The 14,482-nt window shown below is 43.7% G+C and overlaps 2 protein-coding genes across 2 annotated transcripts; both read left to right on the top strand.

Annotated features, from left to right (window-relative positions):
• The first annotated feature begins 264 nt into the window (after nt 1–264).
• mri1 (methylthioribose-1-phosphate isomerase 1) lies at nt 265–10,977 on the top strand. Its single transcript, XM_047578590.1, has 6 exons — nt 265–805; nt 1,682–1,905; nt 4,485–4,654; nt 4,751–4,927; nt 5,017–5,241; nt 6,656–10,977. The coding sequence occupies exons 1-6, from the start codon at nt 674–676 to the stop codon at nt 6,787–6,789; spliced, it is 1,062 nt and encodes a 353-aa protein (XP_047434546.1). The 5' UTR covers nt 265–673; the 3' UTR covers nt 6,790–10,977.
• Nucleotides 10,978–11,980: 1,003 nt separating this feature from the next.
• Nucleotides 11,981–14,101, top strand: c2h19orf53 (chromosome 2 C19orf53 homolog). The gene is made up of 3 exons (XM_047578592.1): nt 11,981–12,121; nt 13,216–13,271; nt 13,376–14,101. Exons 1-3 carry the CDS (start codon nt 12,031–12,033, stop codon nt 13,520–13,522), a joined length of 294 nt encoding a protein of 97 aa, XP_047434548.1. The 5' UTR covers nt 11,981–12,030; the 3' UTR covers nt 13,523–14,101.
• Nucleotides 14,102–14,482: the final 381 nt, after the last annotated feature.

Genomic DNA, 14,482 nt, shown 5'->3' with positions numbered 1-14,482 from the left:
GAAGTGACACGAAAACACAATAAAGTCTTAAGACAAAAATAGCTTCTTTCTCCAGCCTGTGCTCGCTGTTGTTGGGGGAAGCTCGGTTCTTTGGTGTTATGCTAATAAAGTGTTTGAGTGTGAAATTTCCCCAGACAAAAGCGGGGCAAGGACGAGCGGGGGGATGGTGCTCACAGACGGAGGAGGGGAGACTCCTGATGAAATTGGACAACCCGCGGGACTCTGGTGGGCGTGGCCACCGATGACAGGGCTTCCTGCTCGGCTGAACACGTGGTTCCGTGTCTGCCTTCCTGCTTGTCTGTCAGCGTGTGAAGGTTTCCAGTCCTTCTCTCACTCCTCTCCCTTTTATCCTCCCATAGAGCAAAGGCAGACCGTCTCCTCTTTTTACTCCGTCCCACCCGCTCCTCCTCTTCCTCCTCCTCCTCCTGGTTCCTTCTTCTTCTTCTGCTCCGCGACGGCTCCCGGGACCCGCCGACAGCCAGGCCGCGGTCACTTCAACGTGTTTCCGCTCCGAGACGCACAGAGGGAGCGTGTGTGCATGTGTGGAAGTGTGAGCGTGTGTTAGCGAGTGTGTGTGCGAGTGGGTGAGTGCGTGCGCGCGCACCCGCCTGTAACCGGTCCATCCGTGTTATCCCCCCTCTCCCCTCCCACTATCCTGCCTCATCTCTCGGTCATGACGCTGGAAGCGATCCGCTACCGGTCCGGGTCTTTGCAGATCCTCAACCAGCTGCTGCTGCCACACCAGACCGTGTACGATGACATCAAATCGGTGCAGGACGCTTACGAGGCCATCAAGTCCATGAAGGTACGGGGCTCCTCTCCCTTTCTGCACCCACCTCCCCCCTGCCCTGCACGCCTGCCTGCCTGCCGCATGTGCATTTATTACCGTCATGCATGTGTCTTCTCTCTCTTTTTTTTTGTCGGGTCTTTTGTGCTCCGCGGTTGAACGCATGTGTTGCCGTACGCTCTCCCTGATCCCGCTGTCGGCCTGTATTTTTGTTTTGGATGCACCTGCAGCTTCCCACAACCCTCCCGGCTATCACCCCCCCTCCCCTTAAAAAAAACATCCTTTATTTATAGTTTTCACGTTATCATGTGTGATAAACTGGGAATCTGCACAGAGCCACCCACCCATGAAATATTCCCCCTCCTCTTTCTTTGGGAGAGATTATTGATGAATTATTAATGACCTTTGCCAGGGTTTTTGTTCGCGTTTTGGTCTTGTGCTGCACTCCAGCTACACCTCCAGCTCCTTATCTCTCCAACCCCGAATCCCTGAAATGCACAAGTGTTCAGATGGATGCAGGGTGTCCAAGTTCTTTAAAAGCCGGGAACATTTTCAGGTGTATCGGAGCAGGTGTTCACTCTTTTGTCTTCCCAGTTGCACACACGCCCAGCGGCTACTTGTTTGATCGTGTTTGTGTGTGAAGGAGTGAAGGAATGTGCCATAAACAGAGGAGGGGGTGATGTCATGACAATGGAGTCTAATGACAGAGAAAAGGCTCCAACGCAGAAATGATCTCATTTCAGTCAAGGCTGTCGTGACAACTTTTCTCTCAGTGATCTCAATCTGACAGCGCTGCGGTGGAAGGAGAGACTTCATGGAAGCTGAATTGGAGATGAAGTTCGCGTGGAAACAGAAAGGGGAAGTGATGTGTTGACTGTCCCCCTCTCGCTGCAGGTGCGTGGAGCTCCGGCCATCGCCATCGTCGGCTGCCTCAGCCTGGCTGTGGAGCTGCGGGCGGGCGCCGGCGGTGACGACCCCGTGACCTTCATCAGGGACTCTCTGTGCCACCTGACCTCGGCCAGGCCCACGGCCGTCAACATGGGCCGAGCCGCCCGCGAGCTCATGGAGTTCGCTGAGAACGAGAGCATGGAGAAGAACTCGGAGCAGCTCAGAGAAAGGTGGGCTCACTAGAAGGATGCGAGAGTTCATTGTTTATCGGTCGTGGCTACGTTTGCACAGACACTAGCATTGTACTAATAATGGGAATAAAAATCGCTTGAGTAACTACCTCAGTCAGAACAAATCGACCTGATTAGAAGGAATGTTTAATCAACTTAAGAGGGATGGTGTAAACTCCTGGTAATCGGTTTAGTAGGAAACACTTGATCAGATCAGATAGTTTCTCTCTGGTTGGAATAAATCTGTTCTTTCTGCATGTTTGTCCCAATCATCCGGTGAATTGACGAGTTTCCAGGAGGGACAGAAACAGGTTTTGGGGCACGTTAACACATTCGTGTTCAACTTATTTATGTTCAACTATTCACCTCGCGTTATTTCTCATCTATCTAAACAAAGTTATTTCAGTCAGACGCAATTGCCATAAACAGGGCTCAGTACGATCTTACTTTTTTTCTATGCTTAGATCATTTTGACTGACAACAAATGAATTAGTTTTTCCATCATGCTGATCAGTTCTGACCAAAATTACTGACATTTATGTATTTATGTGTTATGTATGACATTTCTGGGGTTGTCCCTAGAGAAGCTATAGTCTATGATGCCCTTGCAGACCCTTCTCTCTTCTCTTCTCCACTGACCACTGTCTGATAAAGGAGCAAAAAATGACTAGAGGAAAAACAAAGTGCGGTATGTGACCACTTGTGTCAGAGCCATGTTTCTATATGTGTCTGTGGTTCACTCAAGTGTGAGTGACGGGATATTTACGCTGGGAGTAGTCTCACAGCGGTTCGCTGATGTTCTGGTGCTAGTAATGTTCTAGAAAACAATGCAATGTACCAATAAATGCAGGGAAGAAGAAGAGCAACTTTGTAAATGTTTCATAACGACTGTCACACACCAAGCCGACGGTCGGGTTGTTTCTGGCATTGGACCGTCGGTGAGAGTCTGCGGTTCTGGTTTTCCCAGTTTTCTGGAAGGTGTATTTCCTCTCACAAAGAAGCAAAACCTGTGTGACTGGCTGTTGGCTCTGGTGGTTGTGGTGTGTTCAAACGTTCAACTGTTGGGTCCAGACACAGACAATCAAGTCACAGTCGGCCTTTGTTGCCAATATTTCTTATATTGGATATTAGTTAGAAGAGCCCATACCCTAAGGGACCACGAGCCTAAAGGATTCACACAGTTTCTTTTAATTAACAGAAACATGAAGTCAAATGAACGCAACATCTGCCAACAGTCATTGTTTGGTCTGTAGGTGTCTCATCAATTAAAACTTTTTCTCCTGCATGGTTCAGCTTTAACACTTCCTGATTCAACACCAGCTGCTGATTGGAAAAACTTGTGAAAGTTATCAGTTCAGAGATAAGTGACAATTGGAAAGCCCACATATTGTACCTGCAGATAAACTGTAAGTGTGAAGAAGAAATGCAGAGAGTGGTGTTATTCTGACAGCAAACTGCAGCTTCGATTGATGAAGTTTTTACATTTAAACGGGAAAGTAGCAGAACCCTTGTGAAAGGCTTGTAGAGATGTTGGGTTATACAAAGATACAATACTTTTGCATAGGCTGATTTTGGCTCTAACAATGGCTTTATTAAGTAGGATAAGGATAGTAAGTGGCTGATATCCATCAAATACTGTTTCAAGTACTGAAAGCTGCATACTTATGACTCCATCACTCAGGACGCATTTTAATCAGATCAGACACAGCAGCACAAAGGGTCGTCATGTTATGAGAGTTACAGAAAGCTTAATAGAGTCAATATTGAAAGAAATCACTGGAGTAGCTGAAAGAATGGTGACTCTCCTTTGCCCCCATAAATAGAAGTGGTGCACGGTGATGGTGATTAGATGCAGAGTTCATGGTTCATTTCGACTGTTCCTAAAAACTATTACCAAATCTGTCCAGACTTTGAATTATAGCACGTCCTTCCTAAGTGATGAGAGGCAGAAAAAAGCAGCAAATGGATAAAGTAAAGACTCGCCTTCAAATCACAGAGATGTTTGCACTGGATTAGCTTTATTACAGGACCTCTGTGATGCAGGAATTATGGCAGGTAATCTGCGGTGTGGGTGTAAAGGGATTAAGATCACAGATGACCTCCGTGATTATGACAAATCACCAGAGGTCCCCAGATAAAACCAGCCCTGTGCAAATAGGGTTAAAGTTAAACTGTCAGTCAATACATTGTAGCATTTAAACACAGAGAAACAATCAGATCAAAGGTTTGTCCCCACCCTTCCTTCCTGTCAGGCCAGACTGCTCTGATTGAGGTAGTCACATGAGGTATTTTTATTCTATTAGCTGAATACTAGTGTCCATGTAAATACGGCAAATAACACGAACCAGCAGAGACTTTTAGATGTGTTAAATAATACTGGATGGGTACTATAAGCGGATAAAACTAAGGGCCACTAGGAAACCTTGGTGATACAATGCTACAAGATGAGAGACGCAGAGAAAGAGGCGAAGTGACAACAGACGGAAACATTTTCGCCACAGACTTGATGGACACATTAGGTCCCGGTGGCAGAGAAAGCCTCTTCTCAATTCCCACCTCTTGCGGCCCCCCTCTTACAGTGTAATTGCCTGGATCGAAGACATGCTGGAGCGTGACGTCAATGACAACAGGAAGATCGGTAACTATGGAGCCCAGCACATCCTGTCCGGCGTCCCAAGGGATTCTGTCACCATCCTCACACACTGCAACACGGGCTCGCTGGCCACGGCCGGATACGGGACCGCGCTGGGTGAGGCTGGGGCTGTGGGCGTGACCGAGAAAAGAAGGTGATTGTTAAATATCTTCAGTTATGTAACTGTGCAACTGTATTAATGACTGTGTGTAGGAGTGGTGAGGAGCCTCCACGCTCTGGGCAGGCTGAAGCGTGTTTACTGCACGGAGACGAGGCCGTACAACCAAGGATCCAGACTGACGGCGTATGAGGCGGTTGCAGAGGGAATCCCCGCCACGCTCATCACAGACAGCATGGCCGCCCTGACCATGAGAGAAATGGCCATCACAGGTGTGTGTCCGTGTTGCAGTGTCGCGACTCGTTTTCATTTTGTTCAAACTGTTTTCACGGCGGCCTCTTTGTGCGCTCTCCTCCCTCAGCTGTGGTGGTGGGTGCAGACAGGGTGGTTGCCAACGGTGACACGGCTAACAAGGTGGGCACGTACCAGCTGGCCATCGCCGCAAAGCACCATGGGATACCTTTCTACGTGGCCGCGCCCAGCACATCGTGTGACCTGAGCCTGGAGAGCGGCAGGGACATCATCATCGAAGTGCGCCCCCCTGAGGAACTCACCAGCATAAACGGAGTCCCCATCGCTGCCCCGGGTAAGAAATGAGGGACGTTCGGGGAAAACCTAAAAGAGGTTTTGACACTGGATAGAGTCCAGTTATTATTTTTTTATTCAGCTTTTTACTTTTTAGGTCTTTATTGAGGAAATATGACACATTCACTGCGGATGAAGTCAAGTAAATGTTTCCTGAACAGCGTTTGTGAAGCTCAGTGTAGTGGCTCAGGTTGCCGCCATCTTGACTCCACTTAACTCTGGGTGTGAAGAGGTGGAGCGTGTAACAGGAACAGCTTAGCAACCTGCAGCTAGCTGCCCACATATCACTCAGAGCAACTCCTGCCTTAATTATACATAACTTAAAGCCTACATATAGTTTAAATCGGTGAGTTGTGTAAGAGTTCACCCCAGACACTTATCATAAACGGGGAAAATATATAAAAGATCAGAACTGATTTTGTGCCAGTCTGTAAACATGTTTATTTCTGCTGCACAATTGCAGTTTATAGTCAGCTACTAGGAGGCACGCAGGCTCCACTGACTTTGAGTGCTATGATTTGTCGGAAAATATGTGCACAACGGTTTGAAATGGGTGACGAGGTCTTGAAGCACTTCACAGGTATCGCAGTAGTGGAGCCCTCAGTCTTGCCTGTTAGAGTGGACTCGTGAAATGTTTAGGTGGATTTGTGAGAGCGGAGTAATTTATTCTCTAATTACGTTGCCATAGCTGAGAGGTGCTCTGTGACATCACAGTAATTAAGCTCATTTAATGAGCACAGCAGCCTCTGGAGAGGAGGATATGTGCTTATACATCATTCTGCCCTTGAATTCTAACTTTCCCATTTCCCTCTCCCTTACTTTGTCTAGTTCATCAGTAAATCTCATTCAAATTCCAAAATTAACAACCAGCTTGTATCTGAATCTTAAATTGAGTTGTTTTTGAAAGATGATAAAGCCTAAATGATGCAATGTTGAAAGTTTTCAACAGAATTAGAAGAGAGTAAATCTGTGGCACCGGGTGACATGCGCCTTTACCCACTTATACTTTGTCAGTGTCATGTGCTGTTGCTGTATTTAGGATTGCGCACATAAGGTTTTTTAAATCACAGCTGAAAATACTATGTACCTCACCCACTCTTTGGTTAGGGAAATCAATGAGCGATTATCCAGCTCGTTGGTTCCTGAGGAAGGGACTTGGCTCCTAAGAAGATAAAATAAAAGTTAGCTAATTTGTTAGCTTAAAACATTTAAGAATGCAATCAACTGCTATTCAGTTTAAAACTAAAGAGAAGCTTTGATGCAAGTGAAATCAATAAAAGTAAATATATGAACTGATGTTAAATGAACGCTGTTAATGAAGGGGTGCTTGAATTGGAAAGAAATGTTGGGAACCACGGGATCAGTGTCATAGAAGAACAAACTGTCTCCCTCATCCTTTGCATTTCTGTCTGCAGGTATTGAGGTGTGGAACCCGGCGTTCGACGTGACCCCTCACCAGCTCATCACGGGAGGTATCATCACAGAGCTGGGGGTCTTCCTCCCCTCTGAGCTCCAGGCGGCGCTCACCGGCCGCCTCACTGCCCTCTAGAGCCCCCCCTGCTGGTCCGTGTGCACCACTGCACGTTTACGCCACACACTAAAAGACACTCTCATGTCGTCACAGAACATTCACCATCACCGTCGTGTTTTTTCATTTAAGTTTCTTCTCTTCACGGTCACTGTTACATGTCAGTGGTGCACACAAAAGAAAAAAAAATTCTTCAGTCTCTCACACACACACACACACACTTACACTAATTCACATTAATTCTCTGCAGGGAGTCGAGCAGGCACATATGTGCAGTTTCCCCTTTCTTTTAAATATCTCCTCTCCTCTCTGTTTCTCTGTTTCACCTTTCCCCAAGCTTCCCATGCTGTCTTTTAGTCTTTCCAACCGAATCTCTTTCTTTCCAAACGACTTCTGCAACAACGAATAGAGCTCAGCTGGACTCAGACCCTTAATTTCTATTAGGCCGACAAGTTATGCTTTCTCAACAAAACAAGAACACTTCCAAAAAGTCGAAAATTGCACGACTGATTCTTAAAGGCTGCTATCCACTTGTAAGTATCTATATCCTTATTGGTAGTTTGTACATAGCTTATGTAGAAAACTAACTCCTGCTCGTATAAAAAAAAAAAAAAAAGGTACTGATATTTTAACCAAATACGTGGCTGCTTTCAATTAAATTTGCCATCAAAAATGTTATATTAACATTTAATTTTTGTTCGTTGTAGAAGCATTTTGTAAATTCTAATCCAAATTTATAGCGCATAGAATTTAAAAAGGAAGAAAAATATATATCTCTCACATTTTAACCTGTGCAGAAAAAAATCTGAGCAAGTCCTCATTTGTCCGCTGAAGCCTTTGACGATAAATGGCTGCATTTATACCTCATTCCTTGTTTGCTTCCCCTTTGTACTGTATCATAACACAATTGTACTCTCATAATGTTCTTATAGATAAATGCACATATGTACATATCCTTACAGATCCCCCTGCTTTGTAAGGATGAAATAATGTCATCTCAACCATAACGGCTTTTGCTTTGAGCTGAGACGTTTGTATTTCTGTAGTACGGCCATCACCTGAAGAAATAGTTCACCCCATGATTAAGATGTGCTTATCTGCACATCCGCCAAGATTTAACTTCTGTTTGTGAAATACTGTGGTGCTTTGTTAAATAGAGGGTTTTAGGTAGTCTTTACGGCATTTTAGAGTTTGTGATTTCCTGGAAAACAAAAACGTGGATGACTCATCCTGTATTCGTGTACAAATTTTCCATCAAATTAAATTATGTCCCTCCTTTTGCATAAAAGGACTGATGTTTTATCAAGGATGTATTAGGACGTAATACACAACACATACATATAGCATTGCTAGCAGTTTCGTTGGAACGTTAATGACTTTTATTCGCTGGGTGTGGAGCCACTGATTAAGTTGCATACCATCTTGGTTTTACCAGCTGCCTTTCTCTGGCCTTGTTTTGTGCCACTCTGCACTGCAACACAAATAGGACGGGCTCTAAGTTGCCACTTTGAAAGGTGTGATGGAATATGTTAATGTTTTGCAGGTGACACGACCCTCAAGGCTGTCATTAACTGAGGTTAACCTCTGAGGTGTACGATAACCAGTTTAGCCATACCAGCGTCAGAGAAAATCCCAAACTTGATGTGCGGAGGAGCAATGGCTGCTCTCTGTTGTCTTAATTTAGGAGTGAACTATTTCTTGGACTGATTTAGTGATGTTGCCAAAATTCAGAATGTAACATTTCACTCTGATGTTCATGTTTTTGTTTGGGTCCCGACTTCAGAGGCTCAGTCACTTCTTGCCTTTGTGTTCAGTTCAGAATGTGCTTTGACTCTTTGGATTAATCCCTCTTCATGAGAAACTAATTAACGGACTGACTAATCAAAAACTAGTTTACATCACTAACCTCGTCACCTGAGGGTGAACCTGCGTTCACCCATAAGATGTGTTTGAGGTGTTATGTCACAGGGTCTGTGTGTGATATGAATGAACTCACCGGGCCAGTGAGTCTACGGGAGGCTTCTCAGAAACATCACAGACATCTGAACACGACACACCTTGTCGCTGAATGTCACAGGACCCCTCACTTTTTGAACAGATTCTTTAACCTGGTTTATGTCATGTAGCTAGACTAACATCAAGCTTTAATGAGAAAAGGATCAAATTTTAATTTCTCAACATCCGACACGACTTGGGTGGAGTAAAGCTAATCCAACATGACGGCTGCAGGCTCCGCCCACTTTGGGCTTCATTTTCGAGGTTCAGAATCCAATGGGTGACTTCACTATGGGTTTGTTCATAGTTTATACAGTCAATGATAAAAGACCTGCACAACCATGAACTGAAACTATGTTGCATGACGTCCCCTGGCCACTTTTGTGAATGTTCACCAGAATCCTGGTGAAATGTAAACCCCAAGGTGACACAAAAACCTGAATCACCTGATTCGAGTTTCTGATCATTAAATAGATCGACAGACACAAAAGGTAGATCGCTCTAATGTGTTGCTGCAAGCAGAAAATCAAAAACCTGGATGTGATGATCATGTATACAGAGTTCCAGGGGTAGATATTCAATTGGAGCGATGGGTTGATGCCCAGCCAAAGAAAGAACGTATTTTTATCTGTCGTATTCAACCATAGTGTTTGGCTAGCTTGTTATTTTCCTGTGCGCTGGTTCTCTAAGCCAAGCAGAGTGATCCGTCTCCCCCAGCTGATTGAACACATTAAATCGGCCGCTGAATGGTCTGACTAGACCCAGTCAAGATGTGGCACGCAGCATCAAAACTACAACCCATCACCACAAAGCAGCACACAGTCGGCTTGGTGCGTCAAGGCCGTGATATATATTTGATGTCCTCCCATGATGAGACAGATGTCAAGAGGACTGGCCACGTAATACGTCAGTCGACCCTCCGCCCACTCACACATGGTCCTGGTGGATTTCTCCCACTGAGTTCATTCATTTAAACTGCTGACAAATACACAACTTCACTTTTCTACTCACAGTGAGGTCCAGAGAAAACGCCCTCAGAAGAGCTAATAATCGCAGCGTCATTATCCACGGCTGAAATGCTGTAATTTAATAAGCTCGCTTATTCTCCTCCTTCATGCTCCCCTTCATCAGTCGCCATCATCATCATCATCATCACCTCTCACCCATCAAAACCTCAACTCACAAAGATGCTGGTAGGTCACACGCAAGCGTAAAAGACACTTGTGTATTTGAATTATTTTGTTTGTTTTGTACAGTTAAAGACGTCATGATTTGTGGAGCAGTTTTAGTCTTTGTTCCAGACACATGTAGCAGCTCTGTGGCCGTTAGACTCGCCGCATATGATTTCTTTTTAAATCTCTAAGTGCGCTTTGTTTTTTTTTTCTGTACATCATGGTTATAACTGTTTGGCTGTGTTTTTTTGTTTGTTTTTTGTTAGTTTTTTTTTTATTTCATGACATTGTGATTCCTAGTGACTAGCTCATTAGTACACCACACTGAGGAGGCCTCCTCAACCATACACACTACCTCTCCGTCTGCCTGCACGGACCCTCTCTGAATCTCTGAGATGCATGAACACAAGCACTTAGTGTGTCAGGCTGCAGCAGAGCAGATTGACAGACTCTACGACAGAAATCTGGACTTAAAATCTTCACGGCTCTATAATGCTTAGACATTGGACTCTAAAGTGACGGATAATTTGTGGCGGGCGCTTTTACTTTTCGTCCAAAGCAGTCTGGATTGAGACTATTGGGGTTGTGGCTGAATATCTTCTGCATTAAGCTGCATTTTTACACCTTGCTTTTGACACAGTCGCAGTGTAAACCGTGTTTAAAAAGGTATTGACTCCTTGAGAAGTCCAACAGATAGTTTAGAAGCGGGCGGGTGCCAAAATCCCAGCGCTGCTTTCCCCATAGTTTCCTCATTGAATTGATCAATCAGAGCGGGTGCTTGTGAATTAAAAAATGATCAGTGTGGCCTGCAATTACCATGGAAGGAGTGTTGTTCAGATGGCCTCTTTAAGTGCAAGTATATTACTGTTGTTATTGATAATCACTTGATCTGGTTTTAATTTTGTAACATGTGGAAATAGTTCAAAACTGCATTTTTTTTATATATACGTATATGAATATAATGCCGTAAAGTGCAGTCATGAATTAAGAGATTTCTCTTTCACATCAATACAGTAAAAAGAATAAAACCACAGTGAAATGACTTCCGTCCATTATTTGTTCAACATAAATTTTGAAATGTGTAATTTCTCTCTGGAAGATAATGAACTACACCCTTGTTTCAGACTGTTAAAATCACTTATTTTGTTTGTTTTTCTGTGATAGTCCGCCAGTCTTTGACAGCCAACTGAAATGTTTGACCTCTCCACTATATTCAATTACAATCAAATCTAGACTGTGAGCCTGTCCTTTCCATAACTATCTATTTCTTTCTTTTTTTTCTCTGTGGGATTCTTTGGATCAGTGGTGCGTGTTGGATCAGTAAAGGTTCACTATTACTACTAAGTTCAGCTTTAACTTTTAGACAGACACATTTTCTTCAAGCTAGCTCTGTAATATAATGCAGACTTTATAGTTGAATCGTTGACTGCTAGTTTCTCACTCCCTGAGGCTGTGAGGCCACACCAAACCATACTGTATCCACCATCATTCTTAGGAATTAATTTGAAGTTCCCTTCCTCAAAAACTGCTTTTGTTGTTGACTCTCTAGACAAGGTGTTCCTGATCTGCTGGTCAGGGACTAAAATGATCCAAGGAACAAAAGGTAACGTGGCTACAGGTCATGGCATGTCTGCCACTAAACTGGGAAACATACGTCAATAAGGTGCCCTATGGGAAGAGGCAGTGTGATGTTTGGGGCAAAGTTCAAGGCTGCATATGTGGGATGTGCTAGACAAGTCGTATCCATAGAGACTCCACCTCGCAACTGTTAGGACTTCAAGGTAGGTCAGGGCTATTATGGACGCATCAGCCAGGACTGCACGGACGGTAGATGATTTTTATTTCACTAAATTTATAAAAATAAATAAATCCCTTGCCAGTCTTGTCAACATCAATTACAAAGACAACAGAGCCAAGTAAGACACCAACCTCTCGTTTTAATCATTGGTATCCAGTCTGAAACCCCTGGTTTTAATATTTTGTATCTGAAGTTATTGTAGTGACACGAATTAACCTGCAGGCGGCGGCAGTGCTGTAAACCACATTTTTATTTGTAAACGAAGAAGACGTGCTTTGTGTACTTCCGTTAGCAAAAATGGCTCAAGGGTCTCAAAAGTTTAAAGCTCAGCGTCCAGGAGCCTCCAAGAAACAACACCAAAACAAACAGAAGGGACCGAAGAAAGGAGGTAAGAGTCTAATGTCTAGCTGGTGATCCAATAGTCATTAAATAAGCGCAGAAGAGCTGGTTTTAGTGGAGCAGCATCAACATGTGACTAGCGCGGAAACAGCACAACACGTTGCTTCAGATTACTTATCATAATCATCTTTATTGACGTGTGTCGCCGCACATACGAGGAATTTGCTTTGGTGGTTTGTGCAATAAGGAGAAGTCATAACTTAGGTATTTTTCAAAATGTGCATCATTTATTAGGAGAAATCATTTAGCCCTTACTAGACCTTATGTAAACATACTGACTGTCAAACTGAAGACATGGAGCATTTGCTCCAATAAGACCTGGATCCTTGCCTGGCCTTTGATTTAGTTTTGTTTTTATGACGATTCTTATTGAAAAGGGTTGATGTTAGTCTGATTGTTTGTGCACAATGTGTTGTACGTTGCACAGAGTCTTTTAAAATGACTCAGATAACATGCCCTGACTGAGCGAAGCCAGATTATTAGGAACATGTAAAAGTAAAGCAATCTAATACAAAAGCCTTTCAGTAAAACACGCTTTTCTGAAACGTGCTTTGACTACTCTGTTTGTACAGCACTTTGGTAAATTGATATCGTCAAATACAGTTTAAAAGAACCACTAACCACAGCCCACTGATAAACTATCCTTACATTTTAACAAAGACAAACTAAACAGCAACCATCAAAGCACTGAACACACCTTTAAAGTTATTTCCTGCATAATGAACAATGGGAGGAAAAAATAGTTTTGTTAGTTAATGTTTAAACAGTGTGGTGATTTCTTGTGAAAATGTAATGTTGATGAGAGTCAGTGTCATCCTAATATAGTGCTGTTAACTTGATTACCACCAAAAACACCATGGAGATGGAAAGTTTTTTTTTGGAAACACAATTTCAAGCATCCCTCCCTGTAAAAAATTTGAGCAAACATTACAATGCTGAAGTTTGTGATGACTATTGTTTAGTCTTCAGTCTAACATTCTGTGTATTTTTGCAGAGCTTGAGGTCTAATAATAGTGTGTGTGTGATTGGTCAACTTGTTTTGTCATTTAGAAATGAAACTGTATCATGTTTTACTCTCATAAGGGAGGGTCATTGCACCAAAGAAGGCTCAAGTTGTTCAACAGCAGAAGCTGAAGAAGGTGAGGATACGTTAACCAAAATGTGACACTGGGTCTGACAAACATTCAGCACAACAGTGAGCTTGACTAATTCTTTAACTGTACACATTTGTTGCTCCTTGAAGGGTCTAGAAGTTGCCATCAGGAACAAGATTGAGCAGGAGGTGACCCAGAAGGCCAGCTCCTCCATGCACAAGCCTCTGAGTGTGATTAAAGGGTCTGAGGGCAAAGGAAACCCTGGAGCAGCCCGTCCTGGAACCAGCTCTAAATAGGACTGGTCACACAACTGTGTAGTCTCGTGGTGTTGTAATAATATAAAGGACTTAAGTATTAATGAGCCATGCTTAATTAAGACCAGATTGGTTGTTTGTACCTGCCATATATTAAATAATCAAACCCATTCTTCTAAAGACGTCTGTTTAAGACGTTTCTTTTGGGTGGTATGCATCACGAGTGTAAAGAAAACTGTTGATGATACAGACATACTCCACTTTTTCTTTCCTCTTTAAAGAGGAGTCTAACCTGGAAACCCCCCCCCCCCCCCCACAAAATTCTGCAGCGGTACGGGGGAGCTCCAGCAAAGATCTGCTGTTCAATTAAATCTTTTGTGCAGTTTTTAGTGGTGATGGACAGAAGAGCAACAGCGCACACGTCTGCACTAGTTTAAACGCCCTGCAAGGCAATTCAAATCTGGTGTTGCCAGACTTGTATTTTGGTAGGGTAGCGTGGATGCTCTTGACTAAAAGACTCCTATGATTCTGTCAGATTATTGTACACACTGTATGTACAGAAGAAGTGAGCTGCAGCACTGTGCTGTATTACAATTAAAAGATGATCTGTGTTTATTCTGATGTAGTTGTGAGAATTTTCACATATCACATTTATCTCATCTCATCTTCCACTGCTGCTTCCTACTATCTTCACTGGGGTCTCAGGGGTTGCTGGAGCCTGTCCCAGTTTACATTGGGTGTGAGGCGGGGTACTATCTGGACAGATCTCCAGTCTATCACAGGGCTGACACAGAGACAAACAACCATCCACACTCACACCTAGGGTCAATTTAGAGTCACCAATCAACCTAACAAGCATGTCTTTGGAGGTGGGAGGAAGCCGGAGTACCTGGAGAAAACCGACAGACACAGGGAGAACATGCAAACCTCTGGGTCTGGGAGGCATCGTTCCTAACCACAGAGCCATATCACATTTAAATTGCCTTTAATTTAGGGCGAACT

Source organism: Mugil cephalus, chromosome 2, assembly GCF_022458985.1.
Source record: "Mugil cephalus isolate CIBA_MC_2020 chromosome 2, CIBA_Mcephalus_1.1, whole genome shotgun sequence".
NCBI classification, from domain to species: domain Eukaryota; kingdom Metazoa; phylum Chordata; class Actinopteri; order Mugiliformes; family Mugilidae; genus Mugil; species Mugil cephalus.
Note: the sequence above shows the minus strand (reverse complement) of the source record. Positions and strands in the feature narration are given on the sequence as shown.